Below are 23,706 nucleotides of genomic sequence, written 5' to 3' on the forward strand. Positions count from 1 at the left end.
TCTGAGCCCATAGGCTGCGACCTGAAATGGCAGAAGCATCTTGAAGGTAGCTGGTTTGAATCCAGGGAGTCCCAAAGCGTTTTCTCTTTCCTCCCCACCAGGCCTGGGTGGGCAGCTGTCCCAGCGTCTGTAGTCTGGGGTCTTAGTCTGGCTGGGGCCAGTGTGGTTTTGTGCCTCCTCCCTCTAGCTGCTGGGGTCTTTGCTGGCACCCCTAGCCCTTGCCTGAGGTAAAAGTAGGCCGGGAGGCCTAGAGGTTCTGCTGTGAGTGGAGTGTAAATGAGTGGGAGAGTGGAGGCAGTGTCTTTACTGGGCTGGCCAGGAAAGATCCTCAGCCCGGAGGAGAGAGTGGCCTCTGGGGGATGGAGCCATCAGGGCCCAATATGGGCAATGATTCCTGGGGCCAGTCTCAGGCTGGGGTGCCCTAAAGATTTCTAGGAAGGAGCAGTGAAGGCTTCGGGCACGGGAGGCACGTGTCCTCCACACCTGCAAGTGCATACCCCTCCCCATGAGTCACCCGGAGCTAAGCCAGGATGGCGAAGACATAGAAACTCAGGCTCCTTGAAGGGGCCAACCATATGTCACATATCTCGAGGGATTCCGAAGCAGGGAGGAAGGCGGGCCCATGGAGGGCTACTGGCCTAGGCCAAGGGAAAGGGGAGGAGAGGGGAGGGGGCGAGCCAGGTCAGCACCTACCCAGGGGGGAGGACTGCCTTAGGGCTCGAGGGGGGCCTGGACACCGTTTTTGTGAAGTGTTGGGGGGGACGGGGAGAGGACGCTGACAGTGTGCCCCTGCCGTCCAAAGAACTGAGGAAGAAGCGGGACTGAAGCAGAGAGACGGAGAGCCCGGGCAGACTCCAGGAGGGTGAAGGGGAACAGAGACCCAAAGACATCGGTGTCTGAGCCGATCCCCATCCCTGGCTCTAGTGGGCTCTCGCCTGCGTGAGGAGCGCTGGCAGGGAACATGGGGAACTCCCGGATGCCCTCCCTCTGGAGCCCTCTGTCCCACGCCAAGATTGGGCCTTCCCACCCCCCCCCCCACTCCTTTATTTCCCAGGGAAGCGTGAGCATCCCAGAGGATTTCCCCAGTAGCCCATTCAAAAAGTTAACTCTCAGGTTCTCCCTTTCTCATAAGCGGCCCTCTCCATTCTCCCCTCCCCACCAGTCTGTGATTTTAAGGGTTTCTGGAAACCTTCCATTCAAACCTCAGGGAGACTGGAGTTTTCCTCGGTCTCTAACTTGACTCTGCCCTTCCGCCGGCCTCTATAGGGCTTTAGGGAGCGAGTCTAATGGCCTTTAATCAAGAATTTAGCCGGGGCCAGAGTCCCACACCCAGGCAAACTCAGCCTTCCCAGACTCCTGGCCAAATTGCAGTCCATTCCCTTCCTGTCCGTGGAGAGGGGTGTGTGTTTCTGTTTCACAGATTTATGCAACGTCTGTTGGGGGTTCTATGACTTCTTCATCTCCTTTTCTGTGTCTTAAGCTCAACAGTTCCATTTAAGTATCACCCTCTCTTCCTGCCCCAGTAGTAATAGATCGTCCTTCCTCTCAAATACCTGGGCCAGTTTTTTGCTGTTTTGTAGGACAAATACACAATACACAAATGGAAGAAAGACAAATACAAATTGGGCCTGAGACTCTTGGTTTTCCACCCCGCCGCCCACACCTGATTTTGGGGTCTCCTGGAGCAGGGAATGGGTGATCAACCAGGTGCCAAGGTGCCCCAGTCAACCTGGAAAGCTTTTGATTTTGTTCCTAGGTCTTTAACCCTAGAAAAGGTCAAACAACCAATCAGAAATGTGCTAAGCAGGGTCACATGGGCCCCACAAACCAATCAGCCAAAAAGTACTTGGGTCTCTGTCTCACTTTTCCCCTCAACTCCTCTTCCTCTTTCCCTCCCTCACCATCCGCGTTAGCCCCTGAGTCTACCCTTTCTCAGCTACAAATGGGACAAGTGATACTGAGAATATTCTAGCCCCTCTCTTTGTCCCTGAACTAGTTCTGGAGAGTCTTTGGCTTGCGTTCTCTGGTTCTAACAATGTGCCTCGAGGTGAATATCAATTGTACGGGGATCTGAAGTTGGAGGTGTCCTCTGGGTCATTCCCATTTCCCCCCCGGTGAGGTCCTACCCAATTCACTGGGCTTTATAGACGTAGACTCGAGATTAGGGTGTACAGTAGGTGTGGATAGGGACTCCAGCCCTGAATTCAAATTCTGACAGTGATTATTCCCTAAACACTTACCTTGTAGAGTTTTCATTCTCTTCAGATCCTCCTGGAGGCGGGTGGGGGCGATCAGAAGAGACCTCTTTTGATTTATCATTCTGGAAGTGCTCAGGAGCCATTAGGTTTATCAAAGGACCTCTGAGGTGGTTGGGGAAGGGAGCAGACGTGGAGATTTTTGCAAGTTGTGTTTGGTATCTTTAGTTTGTTGAATAACTTTTGAGCCAGTTGAAAAAGAGATTTGGTAAAGGAAGTGAGCACAGAAAATTAGGATCCTCCCCTGTTATATTAAACAGTTGATCAATTTAAGTCCCTTTCCTTTCCATTCTTTTAATATAATAATAATAATATCAATCTTATACAATTATTATACAATAATAGTAACAACAATAATAAACTAAGTGATGATCCTGTGTCCTCGCCACAAAGGACACAGCCACTGAAAGTGTGGATTTCTGTGTTTGTGTTTAGATGGATCAAGTCAGAACAAGCAGTGGGTGAGAAACTGTTTTGGAGCAAGATTGTCTAATGGCACAGAAACTGTGCACGTAGGACAGAAAGGCTGTGTTTTCTGAATGCTGGGGCTGGGCCCTAAGCCAATCCACTCGTGAATCCAGACCCAGAGATTTCTCCCTCCAGTACCCCCCATGCTCTAGGGCTTTGTTTTGTGGTTAATTTTATGGTTGAGTTCCCTCTCTTCTCTTGATCTTCTGCCTTCCTTGAGCTGACTGAGGGGCAGGAGCTCTGATGGCCTGTGCCACTCAGACCTCTAACCCCTCTTTAGGGGCATCAGGAGTGCACAAGTGCAAGTATTAACCCAGTTTGAGCTGGGCTTTGTCAGCACCACTCTGCTTGTTGGTCTTCTGTGTGGGCCTGATTTGGGGACAGTGCCACAGGACAGAGGGGAAGGATTAGAATGAGAAGTCAGAGGGAGGGCAGCTCTTCTCAGAAAGCATGGGACCTCCACTTCCCACATCTCCGTCAACCACACTGCACCACTGACCTCTTTCATGAGTTTGAATTAAAGCATGCACATTTATTTTTCCCTGGTAGATGGTGTGGGAGTCTTTGAGACCAACTTTCACCTCCACTGTGGATTTCTCACACTGGAGTTTCGAGATCTCATGAAGGGTGGGAGAAGAAAGATGGGGGCTTGCTTCTGTCCCAACAGGCACTGGGAAGAGAGGTTTGATTGCTCCAGTCCCTTCTAATACACATGTGAACTTTTTCTGTCTCTTTGACTCTCCCTTTCTGTGTATAATTGCTTTGGGCTGAGCTTTTGAGCTGAAACATCATTGTCCTAGGCTTCAATTCTGTGTTTTCTTTTGCTGGGGAAACAAGAATTACCCTGAGACTCCTGCTGGTGGGACTGGAGACCCTGGAGCCCTTTCAGATGGAGAAGGGAGACAATCCGGATTTGAGACCCCAAGCTAAGGCTTTCTGGGTTAGAGATTCCATTTAAGGCAGGAACTAGATTGCTGGAGGGCCAAGAAAATCACATTCCCTTTTATTGGGTCTTTGTCACCCAGAATAGTATATCTGTATACTCCCAGATATACTATTAGTATATATACTATTATACTAATAGTATAATACTATTATATTAGTATATATACTAGTATAGTATATAGTATAGTATATAGTATATATACTAATACTAGTATATACTACTAATAGTAGTATACTATTAATAGTATATCTCCCTTGGCTGCTTTGAAGGGACCCCAGAAGCCCAAGGAGGCTGGACTGAGGAACTGGGGTGAAAGAGATCTCTTTGTCCTTGAATCCTACAGAACCCTGGGATTCACCTGCTTCTGCCATTGCTAAGGCTCACTGTGGGGCAAAAGGAGAACAGAGATACCCAGGAGATTTGCTGAGTGTGTGTGTGTGTGTGTGTGTGTGTGTGAGAGAGAGAGAGAGAGAGAGAGAGAGAGAGAGAGAGAGAGAGATTGGGGGTGTGTGTGATGCAATTTGGGACTTGGGAAAGTTGGGCTAGGTAATCCAGGACCTTATTTCAGCCTCTGATGACCAGGCCTTAAGATCTACAATGAGAGGTTGGATAGGTTTATGCAGGAAGGCAGCTACTTCTCTACACCTGACACTCATACAGAGAAAGTTCTACCATGATCTGCAGCCCCACACGGGCTGGGTGGGATGTGTGGGTTCAGTTACCTGGTGTTCCTTCAGTACCGCAGGTGTCTCAGCTCTCTGAGAGGCAGAGCAGGTTGGGTTCCACCCTTGAAAAATCCCCAGCCCTCGGCCCCAAACACCACACCAGAACACACAGTAGCATATGCACATGCCCAGAGAAGCCCAGTAAACCAACTGACTTGAGCCAACCTCGCACTCATTGTCCTGCCCCATTTTTCCCATGGGTTCAGCCTGAAGACCATTTGTCCTCCCCAGCTCAGCCCTGCCCCTCAAGCCCTGGGCAACTGTTAAGTTTCCTCTCTCCTGCCTCCCTGGAACACCAAAACGCTGGAGCAGCCCCCACAGATGGGGGCAGCCAGGCTCTTGGTGACCTTTAGTGTCCTGTTAGCCTGTTGGGTTGTGGGGTGTTGAAAGGCATTGAACTGGGATTTTTGAGACCAGACCCGTCTCTGATCAGATTCTCCTTTTACTTGCTATCCTAGGCTCAAACTCCAAAACTCCAAATTTCTCAGGGCTGCTTCTTTGGTCAGTGGGGGACAATTTTGTCTAGTAAATACTTCTTTAAAAAGTCAACTTTCTGGAAAACCCAGTGTGTGTGTGTGTGTGTGTGTGTGTGTGTGGTGTGAATGAAGGGAGTAAGGGTCAGGTCCCTCATTTTAGATTGGGTCTCTCCCCCTTCTCTGGGTGGAGGATGGGGGCGTGGGCTGAGGTTTTATTGAGGGTGCTTTTCCTGTTGGGAGTAGAGATGGGGTCATAAAAGCCTAGAGGAGGCTGTTTTGATCTGGTGACTTCTCAGGAAGTAGCATCTGAGGTTTTGCTTTGTAAATCACTCTCCCCCAAGCTGGCCAGCTAGATTGGATTGCACTTCCCGAAGCCCACCTGGGGCCCTCTTGCCTCCCTTTCCCCAGTAAACCAAAGAAGAAAAAATAAAAGGAAGTCCAGGGCTTTCCAAATCTTATGCCTCCAATAAGAAAAGCACTTGTTGGTGAATTTTCCCCCCTCAAAGTTCCAGATTTAAAAACCATGCAATCGCTCATTTTTCTTTTGCCCACACAGACCTTGGTGTCCCCAACCCCTCAATTAAAAAGGAACTAACATAGAATGCAATCAGTTTTTGAGCCTGGTGGTTGATACTATGACTCCTGGGGGGTCTACCATGACTTCTGGATCTGCTATCTCCCTGTGACCCCTTTCCTGAGCCCAAGCCCCTTCTTGACAAGACGGGACTTCAGAGGTAGAAAGAGCTCTTGAAAAGAGGCATTGGGAGTGAGCATATAGAAGAACCCATCCAGCACCTAGCACCGAATGAATGGAGAAAACCCTCTGTGACTGGGTTTTATGTAATTAAGATGGGTGTAGGTGTGTGTGTGAAAGCCCACAGCCTTCTGACAGCTCACTGTAACTGAACTGTCTCCAAACAAAATCATATTTTACCTGAATAGCTCCATTTTGTAATATTAATGAGCCTTCCCCTTCTAAAGACACCCCAACTTCCCAAGGGTCCCTCCCCCACCTTCCCCAGCCCTGGGCTAGGGAGCAGAAGGGAAAGGAAGAAAAGAGCTCTCTACCTCCGTCTCAGCGAGGGCTATATCAAGTCAGGACGCTTTCAGGCCCAGGGATCAGGGCCCCAATCCATTGCCAGAGAAATGCCCCCATATGCTGGAAATGAGGCCATAGATTATGAGTTCCTGGGCTTCTTAGCACTTGCACAGGTCCTAGTTTACCCTCATTTGTTTCCCAGAGAAGTCTGGGCTAGGACATCCCAAACGCACAATCACTAGAGAATCTCCCTCATTCCTAGGACTCAATGCAAATACACATATTGTTATAGAGAGCTGAGCAGTCCAATAGCTATACACGTGAAAATGTATTTATAGATCGATCTATGTCTATATAACAGGATGTATGTTTTATATCACTTTCTGCTCCACATTTAAATGCAGGTATATAGATCTTTAGATTTATAGATCCACAGTGAACATACCGGTCTTCCGTCGAATTCCTGCGTGCACATTACCAATCTTTCTGTAGTGTTTGGATGTATACGCTGTATGTATTGGTACAGTCTCTCTAAACATCTAGATGAATCTTTGGGTTTTTTTTTTTTTCTCTCGATGGGAAAGAACTATGTGTGTGTTGCTCAATCTCTATTTTGAAAATTTTATCTAGATTTATGCAAGGGCCTCTCAACCCGTAAAATAGCTACATATTGAGGCTACACATTTGGAGATCTTTACGTCCTTTGCAGTTTTGCTGCAAACTTAAACATTTGAACATATGTTTAAAGGGGTTCCATAATGCATACATCTGTATGTAGGGGCATAGATCTCCCTCTGGAAGGATTTAAACTTCCTGCATCTCTCTATCTCTGTGATCAATAGAGACATCAGGCGAGTGGGGATGGAGAACAAATACCTTTTGGATGTTTTGCTTGTTAAAGGGAGTGATTCTGTTGCTATCTCTAAGGCTATCTCCAAAACTAGTCTAACTGAGTCATCTGCCCCTTGAAAACCCACTCTAGGGACCATAGCCTCTCTCTCCTGGCTGTCTCTGTGACAGCCAGGCTCCCCATCCTGCAGTACCTCTCAAGACAGCCTAAGGAGAATGCGAGAGAAGGGGAGAGCCCTCAGCTGGGCTCGTCTTGGCTCTCAGGGTGGAGAGGCTGACACAGGCATGAAAGTCTTCCCCAACCCCAAATGGGCCTTTGAAATTTGGGAAAAGGGCGTTCAAGTCCCCGACTATTTTTGTAGAGTGCCCAAATGGTGCCAGGGTCACTGCCCGACCCCTAGGTGCCCCCCTCCCCAATTGTTCTTGGTGCCCAGGGCCCAATTAAGCGGCAGCCTCGCTCCCGGCAGCCGCTCTCTTATCGGCCCGGGATTGATGCCTCCGCGGCTCCTGTATATCATTTCCAAGATTTTTTCTGTCCAACTCCTCGGCTCCTTTGGCTTCCGCGGCTTTGACTAATGATTGCTACAGATGCCAACGTCTCCAGAATCCTAATAGCCAGGCAGGCGGACTCTTATTTACCCGGCAACATTGCTGCGGGGTCGGGGTGGGGGGGGGAGGAGGTTGGGGGGAGCAGGGGTTGGGGGTGTTGTAGGTCGGAGGATAGGGAGAAGGTTGTGACCAACTCAAGTTTCCCTGAACTTCTTCCCCAGTGGGCAACACATTCCTGAATCCCTCCTCTCCCTGAAGGAAAAAATGTGTGTGTGTGTGTGTGTGTGTGTGTGTAGTCATAAAATACTGCTAATAGTAAACTCATTGCTTGCCTCGTTGGAAGGGATCAAAGAATGAACAGGACGTGGGAGAATACTCAGAGAAGTGTTTATTAGTTGTAAATAGATGAGAGAGTAAGCGGAAAAGCAGTGGCTTGGGGAGGAAAGGGAGTTGTGTTTTGTTTTGTTTTGTTTTTCTTCCGGAGACAGGGAAAGAGGTCAGCCACAGTGGGCAGAGGGGCTCCTTTTCTTTATTTCATGGCTTCCCTTTCCTCTCCCCACCCCAAACCTACACTTCTCATAAATGAAAATTCCTCCCCTCTTTCCCTTCCTTCGCCTCACCTTCAGTCCCTCCGGGGAAGGGGCTGTCGCCCGGCGTGTTCCTGGACGCAGGTGCCCGCGGCCGGGCCCGCTGGGGCTGCCAGGGCGACAGGCCTCTGTCTGGGGCCGGGAAGCCAGAGCAGACTCAACGACCGACGGCAGGCTGGGGGCCGCCAGCCCCAAGGGCCCGCTCGCGCTCGGTGGTGCAAAGTTGTGGCCGAATTTGCTTGTCCCGGCGCTTCTCGAGCTCCCGCGCGGGGCTGCTCTTTGGGGGAAGCGGCTCGAGCTCCCCGCGGAGCCTGGAGCCGGGCGTGGTGCCGCCTCGGGTCTCCATCCAGACCTTCTAATGCACACCACATTCGGGGGAAGAGAAAACACAAAAACGCGGAGCAGCCCAGCTCCGGGCCCAGGCATGGAGTGATAACTCAAACATGGAACATTTTTCTATCAGAGGATAATGGAGCACAAAATAATTCAGGAAGGCGAATGGGCAGGACCCGAGTATCAGAGCCCGGCGGCGTGGGGCTGCTGCAGCCAGGGCCGCGCCGAGCACCGTGGGAGGACCATTTCGTTGGCGTGTAGGGCGAGGCAGCAGCCCGGACCCACCGGACCCAGGCCACCCGAGGGGCAGTCTCTAAATTACAGCCCGTCAGGAGGACTCGAAACACAAAAAGGGAGCCGAAAGATTTAAACAGTCGGAGGCAGAGGCGTCCCGACGCGACCAAAGCGAAAATCAATCACGTAATTAAACCGGGGAGAGGGCGAGGCCCGAGGCTGGGGGTCCTGGGTCCGGAGGAGGCGGCCAAGGTGCGGGCCGAGGCAGGCGAACGGCCTGGGGATGGGGCTCGCCCGCCGCGGCCAGAGCGCGGAGGGGGCTGCGGGCAAGTTTAGATCAGATCGCAATGGATTCCCGCTTGGCTGGGAAGTCCAGAAGCCGCCGATGGCCCCTTATCGAGCTCCCCCATTTTTATGGAGCTGTGGTGCAGCATTAAAGGCTGCTCCCCATATTCCAGTGGTGCCAGGGATGTGTCTAGGGAAGTGTGTCCGGGAGCCCAGGTGGCACCAAGATGCTGCCTCTGGGTTTGAGGGGATAGAGGGAGGTGGCACCCTAGTTTCAGCCCTTACATGTTGTCCTGGGCCTTAACTCCCCCAACCCAGGAATCAAGGCAAGCCTTTGGAATGACTCCCATCTGTGGGCCAAGGCTCGGAAGGGGAGTAGGAGGCAGGCAGACTTATTAAAGGAGAAACTTGGGGCTGAGCAAACTGGGTCCCTTTGGGCAGGGAAGGAGAAGGGAAGATTCCTGGAAGAAGAAAATTAGGCACACTGGGAGCTCTGTTTTGTGAGGGAATGATGCTCTTGTTATTACAGAGGTTAATAATGGTAATGATCTTGAATGGCTGGGTCAGTCCAGAGAGACCAAGCTCTCCACAGTCCTTCCTCACAGAAGCTTTTCTGGAGAAGTCAAGGGGTCCCCAACTTGGTTGTGGTTGAGGAGAATAAAATAAAGACCTTTCCTCTCTCTCCCTGCCCTTTCCTCTCTGACTCCTTGAGGATCCCAGGAAAAAAAGGAACCTTATAAAATCGCCATCACCTTCCCCACCCCCCTTATTTTTCCTCTCCTCTTTGCAGTTCATGGAAAATGCACCATCTTCTTCTTCGGGAGGTGGGCTTTCCTGGGGTGCCCTGTTCATGAAGCAAGCAGTTACCATTCCATATCCCCAGTAATTCTGTCTCTGACCCTGGAGGAGAGAGATCCAGGATTCTCTTGCCTGCTCCATGGAATTCTCCCTCTATCCTTAGCCTTTCCCAAGCTCTGCCTTCCTTGGTCCTGGGTGCCTGGTCCCATGGGTGTCTGGCCTCTCAGAAGCCAAGAACAGATTGGGGCATTTTGAGATGCCCTCATCAAGCCCCTTTCGTTTCCTTAATTCCGGATTCCCAGCCTCCTATCATTTCTTTAATTCTGGAAGCACCAGGCCAGGGAGCCCTCCATAAGCTACCCTAAAGCCAACCTAATTCCTAGAACTTTCAAAACTGCCTTTCAGCTCCTTTAAAACTAAAAGTCCTTTCCCCCTCTAACAGGAAAGTTTAGGTTACAAATCTCCAGCAGCGCAAGCTTCCTGAAGCCTTAAGTCAGAATTTTCAACAGCAACAACGCTAATAATAATAAGAATTAAAGCTTGCATCAAAGGGAGAAAGGGACACCCCAGCTCAAGTTTTAAAGGGGATATAATCCAGCAGCCTTGGATGAGAGTGGGGTAGGGGGGTCAGTGAGGCCAGGATGAGCAAGGAAGGGGGTGGGGAACCCAACCTCTAACTAACAATTTCTCCAGCATAAAAATGAAACATCAAATTCGTTAGCCCAGGGCCTTCATTTTTCCTCTTCCACATTATAACTAGTTATTGAACTCGCTGGAAGATCTAAAGGCCATTTGCGAAGAGACAAATTTCAATGGAGTTTCCCCATCAATAACCCCATGGCAGTGACCTATTGGAACAAGTCAAACACCCGAGGTGAAATGCAGGTCACTCTGTCTAACCAATATTAAAATGCGGCCACTTTTTAAAAAGCCACTTTAAACGAGATTTGAGGAAAATTGAATTCCAAGGAAGGCAAGGCAAGGAGGGGGAAATCCACGAGAGGACCTTGCCTATGGTCTCCGAACAAACAAGAGAAATTCATCTTTAATATTTTAAAGGGGGGCAAATTAACATTCCATGATTGCTTTTTTTTTTTTTTTTTTTTTTTTTACTATAAGCGATTCCAGGAGGAAAAAAAAGGTTTAGTATTTTCTGGTGACATGTCCGGGTTATTAAAATCATTTTAGACCAATTCATTACTTTTACTGACAAGAGATTTAAGAAAAAATCAATTAAGCATTTGCATATTCTTTTGCATACATTACCTCTGCCTGCTGGCATTAGAAAGGGACAAAAACACCCATCTATACGTACACACACGACAAGAAATAAGATAGGAGTCTTGCTTTGGTTTGGGGTTTTCAAGTTGCTTGGAGAAAAAATAAAAATGAAATGAATTACTTGATTGCATACCATCTAAAAGTCAATTTATTTGAGGAAGAGGAAAGAGATGTGTTGTGATTTTTTAATCTCTAAAACAACAACAAAACCACACACACACACACACACACACACACACACACACAATCCTGCACTTCTGAGAGTGGGAGAAGGAATGACCCTCATTTTCCTTCTCTTTGCCCTCCAAATCCTGAGTTGGCTCTCCCATTTATTTTCTCCCTAGGAAAACCTAGGGAGTCTGAGAGGTGAGATTTTAATGCAGCCCAGAACATGTGGAGCCGCCGAGGTCCTTCAGCCGGCTGCTTGTTACTGGGGAGGGGAGGAATATGGGTTATCCAACGGTCAGTATGGTAATCCGGGCACAATAAGGCCTCGCACACAATGGACACATATTTTTCTTCAGTGGTGTCAGAAGGGAAGCGCTTTGTACTGAAACAGGTTTCCGAAAGAGAAACCAGATCGAGATTCAGAAAGGAGATGGGGAGGGTGGCATTCAGAGAGTGTTTGGAAGCTGGCAAAAGGTGGTCAGAAAAAATTTAAAAATAAAATTGGGTCAGGGAGAGAGAGGTAGAGGGCAGAGCAGGGGTGGGGGGGTGGAGACCCACGGGCTGGCAAGGCAGGAGCAGGAGGGCAAAGCACAAAAGGAGACAGGACCAGATAAGAGGGCTCAACACAGGCAGGAGCGGCTTTAGTACTCCCCCCTCCATAAAGCCAATGCTAAGTGCACTGCCTCTCCAGAAGGATTTCATTTCTGTGATTATAATAATATCCAGGTGAAAATGTTTGCATGTATGTGTATGGTGGAGTCTGGCTGGCTTGCTATTTTCCCTTGTGATAGGTGACTTTCTTGCTATTAAGCTATAGGCACCCAGAAGGAGTTTTATGGCGAATGATGTAGATGAATGTGGACAAATTTGGGGGAGTCTCCCAGATTTCACTTTCTGGAGGTGCGTGTTGAATTGGCTGTGCCAACGTGGAACGAGAACCCCACATATTTATGGCTGCATAAGGAAGCATCTGATGTATTAACAAGTACTAATAGTATGTATGCATATATATTTGTTAGCCGTAATAACCAAAGACAGGCTTGACATTCAGCTGGAGGCAACTGAACTCTGTATCTATGTCTACGTATTGGCCCAAGGTGGGTTTTCTGCTCCTGCTCCCTTGAACCACCTGCAGGAGCTCAGAATCTTGGGGAGTGGGGGTGTGGGACCGGCAATGCCTTGGGAAGAACTCCCTAAGAATCCCGAGAAGGTGAAGAGATGGAAGAAAAGAGGGTTGTGGTGGGGGCAGGGCTGGTAGAAGGAGAGTGGGAGGGCTGGGAGCAGGAGAGCCAGGCCCAGACCTCACCTTTCCAAGGTGGGGAAGAGAATATTCCGGGCCAGGACTGGGTGGGGCAACTTGATCCAGGTGCTGGCCTGAAAGGGAGGTTGGGGGTGGGGCTGGAAGGCTTTCTTCTTCTTCAGCAACCCTCCCCCCACCCTACCTGAGCTCTCTGGAGCTTTGGCTCTCCCTGTGGGGCAGTCTGGGGCTGCGGTTCAGACTCTTTATGTAGGCAGCATCCAGCATTGGTTTCCCTCTGCCCTCTTCCAGCAACTTATGATTAACCTGCCCCTACCCCCAATAAAGACGACAAATCAAACCCTCCCAGACTCCACACCACTATCACCCAAGTAGCAGCCTTCTCCTCCTCACAGTTTCACGTTCCTCTTCCAGCCAAACTGGCCAGTCCTCACATGCACACGGTCCCAGACAGGAATGGGCAGAGGTTCTCAACCCACTTGGGAAATCTGGGAATCTCCTCTAAGAGATGGTGGACCTTCAGGGAATTCCTGTTTCCTCAGCCACCTGGTGGGACGGGGGCAGGGCACTGTCCTCTTGGGGAGAGGGTATCCAGGAGCCCCCAAGCACTCCTCACTCCTGGTGAGCCTGGGGTGAGGGGGGCCTCGGCATGACATCGGAGGATGTAAGGTGGTCAGCGGGCCCAGGCGGTTCTCATTTCTGCCCTCAGGGTGAGCCCTAATTTGAAGATGGGAACCCCCCTCTCCCGCATCCCTAAGGTGGTGAAAGATAGGTGGGGAATCTCCTGCCTTCGGTCTTCCCTCTCATGAGAGAGCTTTATTTTTTTTTCCCTTTCCCCTCCTCATTCCCTTAATTGCAGATGTTCTAATTAAACCCTCAAATAGTTGTTATGCCGTTTTAAAAGGTACTTATTCAAGTGTCAACCAGGCTGGGCTGGGAGGAGGCAGCGTAGGGCGGCGAATTAAAGGTAGATTGACTAATCACGGCGGCGATCATAATAATAAAATCAGAGGGAAAAAAATCACATTACGACTTTTCGTGGAAAGGAGGGAGCAGGCAGCCAGCGGCCGCCAGCCCTGCGCCGCCGCCGACACAAAGAGTGCGGGCGATTCCGCGAGACTGATTTATGACGTTTTACAGCCCTATAAAAGCTGGAGCGACGAGGCAAGCGCTCCTACCACCGCTGGCAGATTTAGTCTAATAAATAAAACATAAACAGTTAACTTTATGTGTCACTTTTATTGTTATCAAGTAAAATATAGCCGAGCCCCGGCAAGCTATGATTTTAAACTATAATTGTTATCAAGTACAACAAGGGGACCCAGCTCCCTCCCTGGGCTCTCCCTTCTGCCACCCCCCAACTCTGAGTTATGGGATCAGCTAATTGGAATCGGTGGCACGGCGGCGTGGCCACCCCTGGCTGCGGGGGGGGGGGGTGGTGTCGGAAAAAGCAGCCCTTCCTTGCCCCCTCCCTCCTCCAGGGCCCTGCCACCCGGCCATCAGGGTGTTCCTGTGGGTGGGTGGCAGAGACAGGGGAGCGTGGAGGAATGGGCTGGAGACCCCCGAGGCCTGCCCAGCCTCCCCAGCTCGGTGAGCTCACCCCTCAGCTTTTGGAAGGCAGCCTGGAGCTGGCCCTTGGGAGTGTGTGTTTACATGTAAACACATGTGTTACATGGATACAATCCCTGGCCGGAAGCAGGCTCTACCCACACAGGCCTCCCTCTCAGTTAGGTCAGCTCACTGTGGGGATGAAGAAAGAAGAGCGCTCAGGGCCGTGGCTGGGCACCATCACAGGGCACTGGTTCCTGGCAGATCCCACTTCTCCTCGCCCTAGGTCCTTAGGCACCAGCCCTGGAGGTAGTTGTAAGAAAGCAGCAGGCCAGACGGAAGGAGAGTGGAAACAGCAGCCAGCGGTGGAAGAGATCATCTGCTCTGGGGCTGGGGCAGGGAGGGTCAGTGGGTTCTAGGGGAGGAGGGCAAGGCTTCTGAACTCTGCTTTTGCCAACCACTTCCTGTCTCTCTTCAGCGGGGGCTCAACCCCCAGACTTCCAGAAATGACGTCAGAATCATTTGCATCCCGCTGCCTCTACCTGCCCGGTCCAGCTGGGACCCTGCCTCGCCGGCCCCATGGCCAGAGGGTTGGGTGAGTGTGTACGGGGAAGGGGGCTGGACTCTGGTATCCTTGGATGGGGGGCACCCCAGGCTCTCCAGCCTCCTGGGCTTAGCCTGGGCCCCTCCCCATCCAACCTCCACTCCAGTCCTCCTCATTCAACTTCCTCTTCCTGCAAAAGAGGGGCGCTGCCCGGTGACCTACACAGACTGAGACAGGATCGCCATGAATGGAGACCTCTGGAAAAGCTCAGGAGCCGAGGCCCAGGGGGCCCACCGGAGGCCCAAGGGGAGACCATGGGAGGGGGCTGAATCACAGCCTCCCGACAGCCCCCCAGTGCCCAGGCTTTGGAAGGGAGCTGGGGGCTTCCCATCTCCTTTTGCAGGGGAGGGCTGTCAGTCGGCGGCGTGCTCACTGGGGGCACCTCAGCCCCCGCCAGCTAACCCCACATCACCACCACCACCACCCCCAGCACCACCACCACCACCACCACACACAAAAAAAATTGGATACATTTTGAATAAAGCGATTCGGTTCCTTATCCGGGGACTGGGTTGCTCCGTGTGATTGGCCGGCGGAGTCACATGGTGAAAGTAACTTTACAGGGTCGCTAGCTAGTAGGAGGGCTTTATGGAGCAGAAAAACGACAAAGCGAGAAAAATTATTTTCCACTCCAGAAATTAATGATCATGAGCTCGTATTTGATGGACTCTAACTACATCGATCCGAAATTTCCTCCATGCGAAGAATATTCGCAAAATAGCTACATCCCTGAACACAGTCCGGAATATTACGGCCGGACCAGGGAATCGGGATTCCAGCATCACCACCAGGAGCTGTACCCACCACCGCCTCCGCGCCCTAGCTACCCCGAGCGCCAGTATAGCTGCACCAGTCTCCAGGGGCCGGGCAATTCGCGAGGCCACGGGCCGGCCCAGGCGGGCCACCACCACCCCGAGAAATCACAGCCGCTCTGCGAGCCGGCGCCTCTCTCAGGCGCCTCCGCCTCCCCGTCCCCAGCCCCGCCAGCCTGCAGCCAGCCAGCCCCTGACCATCCCTCCAGCGCCGCCAGCAAGCAACCCATAGTCTACCCATGGATGAAAAAAATCCACGTTAGCACGGGTAGGCAACTTTGCTTTTTGCTCTCCCCCTCCCTCCCCTCTTCCCCAGCGCTCCCCACCCTCCCCGGCCCCCTCCGGCCCCCGTCCTCCTTTCTCTCCTTCCCCCTCTCTCTCCAGGAGCGACTCTGGGTTAGCACAATTGAACTGGATTTACGAGCGAGAATGGGTAATTACATCCCCCATAAATTTTATGGCTTAGCTACTCTGGGCAGTCCGAGCCATGTGCTACGATCTGTTATGTATGTGTGAAAACTATGCTCGCTTTCTAAGGGCGCATAAATAATTCAGTGTCGTTACAATGAGGATTCCCCTCTTATTACACTACAAAGTCTCCAGCTTCCTTCAACTTCTTTATAACCCATTTAGCTTGATGACTTTATTTCCACCACCCCCTCCTCCTGTTCCACAGAGCTGAGGATGGGGTGAGGGTGGGGGGCGGGAGCCTGCTGCCTCTGAACCCCACTATTTGCTTTTCCCCTCCTCCTCCCCCCCCCAGTGAACCCCAATTATAACGGAGGGGAACCCAAGCGCTCGAGGACAGCCTACACCCGGCAGCAAGTCCTGGAATTAGAGAAAGAGTTTCATTACAATCGCTACCTGACCCGAAGGAGAAGGATCGAGATCGCCCACTCGCTGTGCCTCTCTGAGAGGCAGATCAAAATCTGGTTCCAAAACCGTCGCATGAAATGGAAGAAGGACCACCGACTCCCCAACACCAAAGTCAGGTCAGCGCCCCCGGCCGGCGCTGCGCCCAGCACCCTCTCGGCAGCCACCCCGGGCACTTCTGAAGACCACTCCCAGAGCGCCACGCCGCCGGAGCAGCAACGGGCAGAGGACATTACCAGGTTATAAAACATAACTCACACCCTGCCCCCACCCCATGCCCCCATCCTCCCCCTCACACACAAATTGACTCTTATTTATAGAATTTAATATATATATATTTTTTGGTTCTTTTCTCTCTTCCTCCCACCTTATCCCTTGTCAATTCCAAACTGACAAAACAGATAAGCCCTCTGCCCTTCTCTCCCTTCCACTGTTAAGGACCCTTTTAAGCATGTGATGTTGTCTTAGCATGGTACCTGCTGGGTTTTTTTTTTTAAGGCCATTTTTGGGGGGTTATTTATTTTTTAAGGAAGAAAGCTGCAAAAATTATATATTGCAAGGTGCGATGGTCTGGTTTGGGTGAATTTCAGGGGAAATGAGGAACAGAAAAAAAGGAAAGAGATTTTTAAGCCAATTCTCCTCCTTCTCCTCCTCCTCCTTCCCCCCTCTTTCCTTAGGCCTTTTGCATTGAAAATGCACCGGGGGAGGTTAGTGAGGGGGAAGTCATTTTAAGGAGAACAAAGCTATGAAGTTCTTTTGTATTATTGTTGGGGGGGGGCTGGGAGGAGAGGGGGGAAGACAGCAGACAAAGCTAAATGCATCTGAAGAGCCTCTCAGAGCTGTTCAGTTTGAGGAGCCAAAAGAAAATAAAAATGAACTTTCAGTTCAGAGAGGCAGTCTATAGGTAGAACCCCCACCCCCCACCATCGTGGTTATTGTGTTTTTGGACTGAATTTACTTGATTATTGTAAAACTTGCAATAAAGAATTTTAGTGTCGATGTGAAATGCCCCGTGATCAATAATAAACCAGTGGATGTGAATTAGTTTTACGTCAATGTCTGATGGTTTCTTTTTATCCCCTCCTCCTTCTGGCCTGATAACATCCCCCCTTCTCGATAGTTGCCTAAGTTTACTCTAAGCAAACACACAAATCTTAACTCTCCACTCCGTTTCCAATGTCCTTAGAAGAACCAGCAAGGGGGTTGGGGCAGGGGATCCTCAGAAGAGGGCATATGGAGGATTAGTGCTGATCTCTCCTGTCCCTTCCCTGAGTCTGCAGAGGCCAGACTCTTCTGGGGGTACTTAGAGTGGAGCTGGGAGGGTCTCACTTCTCTGTAGTTAGGTACCCGTCTTCTTTTTGTTGATTTCCCTCTCCCCTCTTCTCTTTTCTCTCTGCTGAGTAGGCCTGCCTGATTTGTAGACAAGAAGGCAAGTTTAGGGAGTGGATCAGAGAAGAGTTTTCATCGTTTTGGACCGTTTAGGGATGAGGGTTTAAGGAAGATGCCCCCTCAACAGCGTGTGCTCCTTAAAAGAAGGAAGATTTTGAGCTCGTGATTCTGTAGCAGTGAAGTGACCTGTCAGGGTGGCTTCTCTGTTTGTTTAGACTTGGAAAGAAGGGTGAAGTGGAGGCCAGAGGCCTGGGAGGCCCCCTTGCATGGGTAGGCCTCAAAGCCTGATGCCTGGAGATAATGAAGAACTTTTATTTTTTTCCATAACTTTTATCATGGACCTGCCAGGTGTTGAGAAAAGACACAGGGAGAGGCAGGGACCACCCCTTTTCCTATAACCTCCCAGGTCCTGGCAGGGATTGAAGTTAGCTGAAACAAGGCTCTCCGGCTGTTAAAAAAAATTTTTTTTTCCAGTTGTTTCCCCGGGGGGCTAAAATGAGGGAAACAAACAAACAAACAAACAAACAACAACAACCAAAACTGGCCTGAATTACCTGAATAATTAATTTAAGCCAAAGGCTCCCAAATAATCCTGATCTTGAAGACCAGGCCTTAAGCAAGGCCTGCTCAAATTTTTGCTTGTTTGTTGGGAGAAGGGGCGGGGGGTAGTATTTGGTGAGTTTCTCAGACAATTTATCCAAATTTCCGAATTGAGGGCTCCAAGAAGTAGAAGAGATGAGGGAGAAGTGATCTGGGATTTGTAGAGGAGCCAGGGATACCCTTATCCTCGCTCCTTAAATTCTGGAGTGGAAGGTAACAATGGGACCAGTTGTGAAAAGCTGTTGTTCAGTATGCTTTGGATTTATTTCCTCTTGAACCACTTGCTGGCTGGTACTTGGAGTGGAGTGTGTGTGCATGCATGTGTGTGTGTGTGTGTGTGTGTGTGTGTGTGTGTGTGTGTGTTGGGGGGAATCACTTGGTCCTGGAGGTCTACTTTCCCCTCCCTCAATGGTGCCCTGGAGACAGCAAAACATGCTGCCTACAGTGTGCGGAAGCAGGGCCAACAATTATCTGGAGTTATTTTATGTGATCAAGTGAATTAGGAGCCAAATCTGACTGTAGCTCCTATCATCTTGAGGCAATTGACTTTGGGGCAGTAAAAGGGGGTCTAACTGTGCTTGGGAAAAGGGAAAGAAGGTCTGGGGGGGGGAAACTTGGGTGTCTTTTCAACCCTGTAAGGAAGTTTAAATGGAAAAGGGGGGTGGGTAGAAAGAAAAGGAACTTAAGATCCATAGTCTTTTCTAACTTTGCTTCTTTGGTTTTAGAGGAATTTAATCCCCTCTCCTCCCAAAAGTGGAAGAGATGAAAGCAAGGAGGAGAAAAATTACCATCTTTTATTTCTTAAGCTTCTCTCTGAACTTGCGAAAGGGACGCTGTCTAGCGCAGGAAAACATCCGGAAAGGATTGGGACTGTTCCTTTATTTCCCCTTCTTTAGGGGCTTCTCTCTCCTCTCACACATACTGTACACATAGTTCTCTGTCCCGCTCCGTCTGAAAAGGGGAAACATTAGAAATCTGTAATTCTTGACCAATGAAACAAAACGAAACCCACTTACATCTGAGTTTGTGAAGATTTTGGCCTCTGGCCTTCCCTCCAGTGGGCTCCATTCTCTCCTCTTTCCCCAAAGCTCTCCTTTCCTTGGACCTGACTGCCCAGAATGGGATCAGGGTGCCGGAGAGGGATGGGGTGGGGGGGCGGAGGAGGGAGTGAGGGGCATGAAGGGCCGACCCCTTGGCCCGACCCCTAGTTCCAGAGGTCTGGGTCCCCGCTGCTGCTCCACTCGGGGCTGCTCCAGCCTCACTGGGAAGCCGAGGGCTGGAGTTTTTATTGAAGTTGGGTTGAGCGGAGGGGAAAGGCTGCTGGGGGGGGGGGGGTGGGGTGCGGGGAGGACGCAACCCAGGTTCACGGGGAGGACACAGCATTTTCTCTCCCATCGCCTTTATATTCGGCAGCGCCTCTGACCTCTCCCCCACCCCCATCTCCGACCCTCCCAAACCAGCCCTCGCTCAGCCCCTGGTCTCCAGATACGATGCCACTGCTTTTGTAGGGCTGGAGATTTCTTGCCCACAGTAATGGGAGAGGCAAGGCGCATGAATGCCTGCCAGCGCGTTGTATCTCTCTCTCCAATGGCTAAGTTAAAAGAAGACGGGGTGAAAGCGGCAACGCCAGTCTTCCAAGGTCCTTCTCTCCAAGCACCAGGAGATCCCCACAGGTCAAAAATCCCCTTGACATGTAAGTAGTTAGCACTCGATCTGCTCAGGGCAAGGAGTACAGCATTTGCAACTCTGTCTCGTTTTGCCATTCAGTTTTTAGCTCAACTCCCGATCTTGGGGAGGGAAGGCGGGAAATCCAATCCCGAACGGAGGGCTTCCGCTTGGGGGAAATGGAGTTTCTGGGCCGAGTCTTGTACCTGGGGAGTGAAGAAACTTCGCTCCAAAAGGAGAAGGTGGGGAGGGAAAGTGAGCCTGGGGTGGGGGAAGGACTGGGGAACTTTACTTCTCCGAGGGCCTCTCGCTGCTGCTTGCATGAAGTTTCCTACAAAGTTTTCTCTGCAATCTGGGCATCAGCTTCTGGGTTGTTTTTTTTTTTTTTTCTCCTGCGTGGACTTAGCAGATTGCAGTGCAGAGCCGCCTTCCTGCTGTGAGATGGATGTGTATGTGTGTGTTTGGGGGAGTGGTAGGGAAGATAAAACAGGGGGTTCTCAGAGCTTGGGACCAGGGTACCCTCTGCTAGGCACCATTTGTCTGCTTGTCCAAGATTAGGGGAGACGGACTCCAAAGGGGGCCCTTGAGGTGGAGGGTGCTATGATGGGAGAAGCAGCATGCCGACGTGATTCCACATCTTTGCCTCTGCTTTTTGCCAAGTCCTGGGGGGAGCATTGGTGTTGCCCTCACAAAGCTCCTTCTCGTGGTTTTCCACAGCTTCTATCTGGTACCCCACCTTCGAAGAGCTAATTCTAAGAAACCCTTCCCAGCCTCGGAGAAAGAGACGAAGGATTCCCCCCCAACACCAGCGGCCATCAGAACAGAGAGGATATTTATTACCTCTCTGGATATCATTATCTAAGAATACAATTTTATGAACTTCCTAATCTGTTAGCTTGATTTATCTGGTGGGCAGAAGCCCAAAATAAACATTTGGGGGATTTGGTAGGAAAAAACAAAAAAGAGCCTTTGCCTCTGACCACTCTTTCTGGTAGAACTGATCACCCCCTACCAACTTGGCCTGCTTTTGCTACACCCCATAGAGCTAGCCCCATTTTAATTTTTCTCTGCAGCGCGTGACTGTTTGGGGTATCGGAATTTTAGCTGCCTCTTGGGGGTTAAAAATGGTAGGGTACACTGTGTGAACCAGAGACCTGAAGGGGTCCCTCAGCCACCTTAAAGTCTGTGTACCTCCGGGAGCTCAGATCCCTTTTGGCTTTGCTAGCAGGGAGAAACCAAGGTTTGCTCCTCTGCCCTCTAGGTCCAGGAGCCCCTTCTCAGACCTGGCTCTGTCTCCACTCCTCAGGATTTGTCTTCTCTTCTCTCTGCCATCAGCTCTGTAGCTGCTTTTTTAAAAAGGGTCCATCCAGCAACGGAGCCCACATCCGCGCAAACAGGGTCAAGGGCCTTTGCAGTTTCATCCTCCTGTAGACCCAGCTAGCTGATGAATTAAATTAGGAGGCAGAAAAGACAAGGATGGGTAGGGAGGGTCTCCCATGTTTGAGGGTGACTAGGGTTACATAGCCTAATAAATGGAAAGGACTATTTAAAATTTCCAGTCCCCAGCAGCAATGGCCAGATTTCCTAAAACGTAGGGCACTCCAGGGTCTGTTCTGCCAGCCGTGATGGGGATATGGGTCAAACCCAAAGAAGTGTCACCTCGGCTCACTCCTCCTTTCTGACCCTCTCTTCCCACTTCCAGCATCTAGAGAGGGAAGTATATTTGAACTTCCGGGGGCGAAGCGTTAAAACGGAGCGTGTGGGAGGCACTGCCAAACAGTCCGACCCCAGGTCCCCGCTGCCGGCCTCTGGCCTCCCAGGCAGCCGGTGCGAGAGAATGGGGCCCAGAGCGGCTGCCGCCACCGGGGGTCCCGGCTCCCTTCTGGAGCGACCGGGGTCCTGAGGATGGCGAGATGGGGCCGGCCCGGGCAAAGGTGAGGTGCGAGAGGCCGGCAGCGGCCCGGCGCCCCCTCCGGGTTCCACGCCACGGCCGCCCCGGGCGCCGTGTCGCCTTCGGCTGGGTCACGACCCCGGGCTCGGACCGCGGACAATAGGGCTCTGGGCGGGGGCCTCGGGCTGCGCGGCCGGCCGAGCGGGTTCACTGCGCGGTGAACTCCGCTCCACCTCCGGGGTCTCGCCCTTTAAGAGCCCAAGCTCCCCCACGCCCCCGCCTTTTTTTTTTTTTTTTTTTTTTTTTTTGCCCTCTTCGGCCTTCATTTTTTTTTTCGTGGAAAATTGAGCGCACTCTCAATTGCTCCTCGACCGACCGATCCCCCACAGTTACCACCACCGAATGAGATTTCATTTTCGCTAGCAATGAATGCATACTTTTCCCCGAGTTACAAGAGCGGGGAAATGGGACCCTCTCAAGATTTTTGTGGGCACAGAGAAAGAAGCATCCCAGGTCATCAAACCAACAAATGGTCCCCTCCATCACAGGAATTCCAGGCCAATGGGTCCTCCGGGCACCTCCACCCCAACTCAGGAAGAATTGCTTCCCTCTTCCCCTGGCCTTTGTCTCTGGGCACTAGATTAGGATTAGGGCTCTTATAAAAGGGGGAATTTGCTCTTAAATCTGATGGGCAGGGACAGGGCTGGGTGATCCACGGGAGGGTGGGGTGGGTACAGAGTGAGTAACTTGGGAGATGTCCCCCAACCAGTTTGTTCTTGTTCGCCCCATCTCTCCCCATCCCTACGATGGCCTGGCTCTTGTTTGTGACTCTGTCCCTTTTGTCAGTTGCACAGTGTTTGTAACTTTGCGCGTGTGGAGTCCTTCTACTCATCTAGAATAGACCTTGGAAAATATGGTTGCTGAATAGCAGTTGGTTCTAGCTGGAGGCAAAAAAGGAAGGCAGTTTGGTGAGAGGAGAAAATGGGGGAGGCATGGAATATTCCCCATGTACATTTGCTCCCGTCTTTCCCCAGCCCCCCACCTCAAGCCCTGTCTTGCCTGAGCAAGCTCAAAGGTCACATGGAGAGATGTGTGCCTCCCCCCACCCCTCGTTGGAAACCTTTCTTCTTGGACTCTGTCTCTCTGCCGATTTCGACCCATTTTGCAATGTGACTGCCTGCAGCCCTGCTTGTCTTTGCTCAGCTGTTTCAAGGTCTCTGCCTGGCATTTCTGCTGCTTTCAGTGCTCGGTGTTTCCTCATATCCCTGCTGCTCTGCCCCTTTCATCCTGCAGCAATCCTCTAGGACATTCCCCAGCCCCAGTGCTCCTCCTAGAACTCCCCTCCAACTGAGAAAGTGGAGAAGAAGAACCAAAAGGTGGGGGGGGGGGGCAGCAATCTGGAGGGACAGCTGACATTCAAAGGTTCCTGGCTGAGCCTCCAGTCCAGGCCACCTCAGGGGCTGATCTGACTGCTCCAGAGCCAGCAGCAAATAGAGCAAGGTTTTACAGCCTGGGCAGATGTCTGCTTAGCCAACTCACTCGGATTCCCCTTTATCTCCTCCACCAAAGAGGCTCCAATCCCCACTATACCTTTGTTCTCTTTCCTTTCCCCCCACCTCCCCCTCCTCTTCCTCCGTTTGATCCTGCCTTTCCCCCTCAAATTATTTCTTTAGATCTGGAAGCATCTGTTCCTGCCTGCCCCTCCCCCCCACACCCTCCTTTCCTCCTTTTCCTCCTCCCTCCACTTCTGGGAATCAAAGAGGCCCCCAAATGGAGGGCCTCTGGCTTCTAGAGGGCTCTGCTACCCCAGGACTCAGAGACCTGTGAGGCCAACCCTTGAGAAGCTTTCCCAACCCCAAGTCACTTGAATCTCACCTTCCCAGCTGGAGAGGTACCCCCCCCCCAAAGGTGCAGTCTGAGTCCTGGCCCCCAGGGACCAGTCTCTTCTCTCACTGGGACAGCTATCCATTAAATTCAGGTAAAAGCAAGGTATCTGAGGTCGAAAGATTTGGTGCAGAATTTTTAAATAATTGCCCCAGTTCTCTGAGGGCTGTTTTGGGCTCCAGAGTTTGA

General features: G+C 51.1%; 1 protein-coding gene across 9 annotated transcripts in view; it reads left to right on the forward strand.

Annotated features, from left to right (window-relative positions):
- HOXC4 (homeobox C4) overlaps positions 1–17,138 on the forward strand; it is a 60,959-nt gene extending 43,821 nt beyond the window's left edge. For 2 of the 9 annotated variants that reach the window (XM_053226327.1, XM_053226326.1), the window contains exons 2-4: positions 14,278–14,394; positions 14,543–15,648; positions 15,979–17,138. In XM_053226327.1, coding sequence (XP_053082302.1) covers positions 15,045–15,648; positions 15,979–16,334 — 960 coding nt within the window. In that variant the 5' untranslated portion in view covers positions 14,278–14,394; positions 14,543–15,044 and the 3' untranslated portion in view covers positions 16,335–17,138. Of the gene's footprint in view, positions 1–9,095; positions 14,112–14,277; positions 15,649–15,978 lie in introns of those variants that run through there. The other 7 variants (XM_053226328.1, XM_053226325.1, XM_053226329.1 and 4 more) reach the window with 7 other exon arrangements.
- The last annotated feature ends 6,568 nt before the right edge of the window (positions 17,139–23,706 follow it).

The sequence above is a fragment of the Acinonyx jubatus genome, chromosome B4 (assembly GCF_027475565.1).
Source record: "Acinonyx jubatus isolate Ajub_Pintada_27869175 chromosome B4, VMU_Ajub_asm_v1.0, whole genome shotgun sequence".
In the NCBI taxonomy this organism is placed as follows: Eukaryota; Metazoa; Chordata; class Mammalia; order Carnivora; family Felidae; genus Acinonyx; species Acinonyx jubatus.